This window comes from Egretta garzetta, unplaced genomic scaffold (genome assembly GCF_000687185.1).
Source record: "Egretta garzetta isolate BGI_Z169 unplaced genomic scaffold, ASM68718v1 scaffold121, whole genome shotgun sequence".
Lineage (NCBI taxonomy): Eukaryota > Metazoa > Chordata > Aves > Pelecaniformes > Ardeidae > Egretta > Egretta garzetta.
This window is the reverse complement of record NW_009258479.1, coordinates 182893-187511: the sequence shown is the minus strand read 5'-3', so window position 1 is coordinate 187511 and position 4619 is coordinate 182893. Positions and strand designations below refer to the sequence as shown.

Genomic DNA, 4619 nt, shown 5'->3' with positions numbered 1-4619 from the left:
TTTCCCTAGACTGTGTCATTCCTAGCAAACAAGGCTGAACACTTGAAATGACTTTGCAATGTTCTCCAAGGTCACTGTAGGCCCAAGGTTGCTTCAGAAAGGGCTCTAGAGCTACCTGGCAGAGGCTCACTCCAAGTAGCTCTGGAGCCAGTGAGAGCAGGACTGCTCCACCCATGAGACTGCACTATGGATCCCTGTTACAACCATACAAGTTCTCAAAAAAGGATGGACTTCTCCCTGCAGCTCCTGATCGGGTCCTGCCTCGCCATCCTCATCGTGATCACTCTCTGTGGCAATATCATCGTCTGCCTGGCCGTCACCCTTGACCGCAGGCTCCGCAGCTTGACAAATTGTGTCATCGTCTCCTTGGCCATCACTGACCTGCTGCTAGGCCTCCTGGTGCTGCCGTTCTCTGCCTTCTATGAACTCACCAAGGAGTGGCCCTTCGGTAGCACTTTGTGCAACATCTACACCAGCCTGGACGTCATGCTGTGCACGGCTTCCATCCTCAACCTCTTCATGATCAGCCTGGACCGCTACTTTGCCGTCACCACCCCACTCCGCTACAACCAGGTGGTCACTCCCTCCCGTGTGGCTGTGGGTTTGGTTGTTATTTGGACTGTTTCACTGATGGTCTCCTTCCTACCCATTCACCTGGGCTGGAACACCAATGGGACAGCAGTCCAAAACACAGTCTCCAACTGCAATAAGGAGTGCACGCTGGAGGTGAACCCTGTGTATGGGCTAGTGGACGCCTTGCTCACCTTCTACATCCCTTTGGTCATCATGTGCATCACCTACTACCGGATATTCAAGATAGCAAGGGAGCAAGCCAAGAGGATAAACCACACGTGGTGCTGCAGCAGCAACGCCCCCATGCCACCCATGGTGAAAGAGCACAAAGCCACTGTGACGCTGGCGGTGGTGTTGGGAGCATTCATTGTGTGCTGGTTCCCCTATTTCACAGTGTTCACGTACCGGGGGATGTGGGGAGACAGCAGGGTGAAAGGCACACCCATGTCCATCGTCCTTTGGCTGGGCTATGCCAACTCAGCCCTGAACCCCATCCTCTATGGGACATTCAACAGGGATTTCCGGGTGGCATACCAGCACTTGCTGCACTGCTGGAGGACCGGGGCACCCAGGAACTCCCACCTGCCTCCTGTCCAGAAAGCCCAGTCCAGGGGCAGGAACTGCAGGCAAGGCCAGGGCAGGCAGGAGGGTAAACCCCTGAAACTAGAGATGAGGAAAGGGAAGGGGATCTTGCTGACCGATGGAGCCCTCAAGAGGTAAGAGCCTTCTTTCTTGTGGGGATTTAATTGTAAGTCTGTCCTGAGAGAGGAAGGCAAAGGTGGGGACCCCATGTTGTCTGTGAACTTTTAAGCAACGAGCCGATGCCCCAGCAGGAGATCCTTGCCCAGACAACTCCTGCTCTTTGCAGCCACTCAGAAATTCATCACCACCAGCAGGGACGCAACTTGCGTCCCTCCACACTGGCAGCACAGGTCCAGCTACTTCAGCTTCAGCCTGTGGCTGGCCACCCCTGCAATCGCCACCCTTTCACAGGGAGCACAAAGTGTCCCTGGTTTTGCTGGGTAATGGGGACAGTTTTGCTGTCAGAATTTTTTGTACAGAACTGGGTGCAGCTAATAGCTGCAGCTTCTCCCAAAACCTGGCCATGTCCCGCTCTCCAGTGGCAGGCAAAGCTTGGGCACACAGCAGAGCTGCAGGGGGGCTCGGGAAAGGTGACCATCCACCACAGAGCGGGCAAGAGGGTGTTAGCCCCAGGGCACAGGGTCAATGCACCCGCAGTCAGGCTGTGAGACCCTGCAGGAGCCAAGATCTGGGTCCCCAGCTTCCTGCAGAGCGGCTCAGCAATTTCCCTTCCCGGCTGAGCCATGCACCCTCAGCATTTCGGCTGTCAGTTTGCATCAGCAGCTAATTCAACCAACGGCAAGTTCCATTCCCATCTATGGAAAGGAGCAAGAATAGCCAAAATTAGGTTGGCAAATGTTTTTAGAAATAGAAATACCCATGTAAAGTTAGAGCCAAAAATTCCCTCAGTGTCACCCCAAGGATGTCATGGGAGTCAGGACCCTCGGAGGGCTGTGGGTGCAGCGAGGGGGCAGGATGGATGCAAGGAGGATGAGCCTTGTGCCCAGCCATGGCACCAGTCCCCTCCCTGGGCACCCACATCCCCACAGGGCTGGGCCACCTGCACACGGCCTCGCCCAGAGGCATTCACCCACCTAAGGAGAACAGAGAAGCGTGCTGTCTGCCATGGTGCAAACTGCTGCTCCCAAAACTTAAATCTAACTTCTAGGCAGCGCCTGATAAGCAGCCCAGAAACTTTCCATCCATAGATAAGGAGTCCTTTGACTCCCTGTTCCCAGCGTGCCAGCAAAGAAGCCACGCTTGTGCTCTCCTGCAGCATATGCCCTTGATCATGTCCCAGGAACACAGTGTCAAGACACCGAAAGGAGAACCTAGGGAGGTGAACCAAAAGGCAGGGCCATCCAGAAAGCTCAGCCAGCATCATGCCTCCCCCGGGGCTCAGATGTGACTTTACCTAAGGCAGAGGGGCAGCTTGGGGCAGGGGAGTCTGTCCCAGAAGACACAGAGGAATGGATGAGTGCAAATACAAGACCACAGCTCCTGGGGCTGCCTTTTCAGCTTCCACAAACTAATAAAGAGTGCAAAGGTATAGCATTTGGTAACATAGTTGCAGGTGTATATAGAAACATATGGAGAGCATGGACCCGGTGAGGTAGACAAGCTTCTGCAAACTGTACAAAGGAAGAGCTGTGCTGTTTACTCACACAAAAAGCGCAGCTCCTGGGCTAACTGGGAGCTCGTGCCCTGGGGCTCTGCAGCCAGCCAGGGAGAGCTGGCCAAGGGGAAGAGCCAGCAGGACTTCCCTATGCAGACGAGAGGAGGAAGAGAAGAAAAACGTCAATGACTTCTCAAAGTGCTGCCCTACCACAAAGGGAGAATAATGAGATGGAGGGAAAGAAAAGGGGAAGAAAAATGGGTTTCTGTTCCCTGGGCAGAGGTCAGAGTCACCAGAGCCTGACTTTCCCTGGTAGACCAGGTCCTTCCCCTGGCTCCCCAAAGGGCCTGATCCTACTACAGGAGTTGCATCCAAAGCCCACGCTGGGGTCAGTGGCAGCCAGGGGACTTCCATCCCCAAACTTTCAGTGCACAGGTGCCCAGTGCCAGCAGGAGTTGGCAAAAGCCCCAGCACAGGGACATGGCATGTAGCTGTAGACTGTCCTCACCTCTGGGGGGTGAAGTTCCCCCACCACTAAAATCAATCCCAATGAATATCCCAGCTGGATTTGGTCCCAAGGGGGCAAGAGGTTGGAGGGAAGAGGGTAAGTGGCAGCCGGTGCCACAACAGTGCAGATACACGAGACACAGGAACCATGAGGAAGAGAGAGAAGAAGACTCAAGTACAGAGATGTTTCTTGACCTTTCTAAATCCAAAGATCTCCTTCCCATCCTACACAGCATCTCTGCTGTGGTTTCTGCTCACAATCAGATAAGAGTTGCCTGATCACCAAATGATCAGTCATTGCTTTTACTTTCTCTACTTCTTAGCCTGCTCACTTGCACGGAAATCATGCACCGAGGATCATGTGGGGCCCCTTCCAACCCCTTTTTCCATAGTCAGATATATAAACATCTGCTGTTGGCAGATGATCTGGATCAACTAATACCACACAAGACAGGCAGACACCAAATTTACATGTGCACCAAAAGCCTGGCAGCCGGTTTCACCCCAAGCACGAACCAAGCTGGTTTCGTGCCTCCCTTCCCCTCTGCAGAGTCTTCCCAGTCATCTGCCCAGGCCACATTAACAGAAAAGGACCAACACGAATCAGTCCACAAACTCATAACCCTCCAAATAAGAAGGACCAGAGCTCAGAAAAGCTCAGCTCAGAGCAGCTCCCCAGGGTCACTCAGAGGAAAGTGCAACTGGCAGCACTTTGAACCATCACCCTTAGTAACAGTGCTCTTTCCCGTTAGAAGGCACGGAGAAAAGACCAGGAAACAGTAGCGGGAATACCGGAAAACTGCATCCGGTCTCAGGGGGCGTCAGGAGCAGAGACGGGGAGTCAGAGTCATCACTGCTTTGGAAATCAAAAGGCCATGGGAGGACTGCAGCTGTTAAAGGGCTGGAGGCACTTCCATGGGTGAGGACCAGGTAGGACGGAGAGTGCAGGGCCAAGAAGGGATGCAAGGGAAGACAGCTGCTTCTGTCTCCCCACCAGGCACCAAAGAGGCAAGGCAATTCACACAAAACCAGTAAAAGAAAGCACTACTTGTACACATAACACCCGATGGACCTCAGGAATCTGCTTTGCTGCAGTGGGACAGGACTCTGAAGAGGAGCGTGCCGAGCACCAAGCATGGGAGCACTGAGGTCCAGAGACACAAAGCCTGAGAGAAGGAGCATTCAGCATTAACAGAAAATGCTGGCTCTGTATCACCCTCTTGCACACATCAGCTGTGCCCAGGGCAGCTTGGGACAGGACCGTGGCCACCATATAGAAGCCAATTCCCATAGGAAAGGATCGATGCCCCATTCATGACATGCCTGCCCGGGGCGGGGGGGG

General features: G+C 53.9%; 1 protein-coding gene across 1 annotated transcript in view; it reads left to right on the top strand.

Annotated features, from left to right (window-relative positions):
* The first annotated feature begins 10 nt into the window (after positions 1–10).
* HRH2 (histamine receptor H2) overlaps positions 11–4619 on the top strand; it is a 7112-nt gene continuing 2503 nt past the window's right edge. The window contains exon 1 of the mRNA XM_009643894.2: positions 11–1289. Coding sequence (XP_009642189.2) covers positions 187–1289 — 1103 coding nt within the window. The 5' untranslated portion in view covers positions 11–186. The remainder of the gene's footprint in view (positions 1290–4619) is intronic.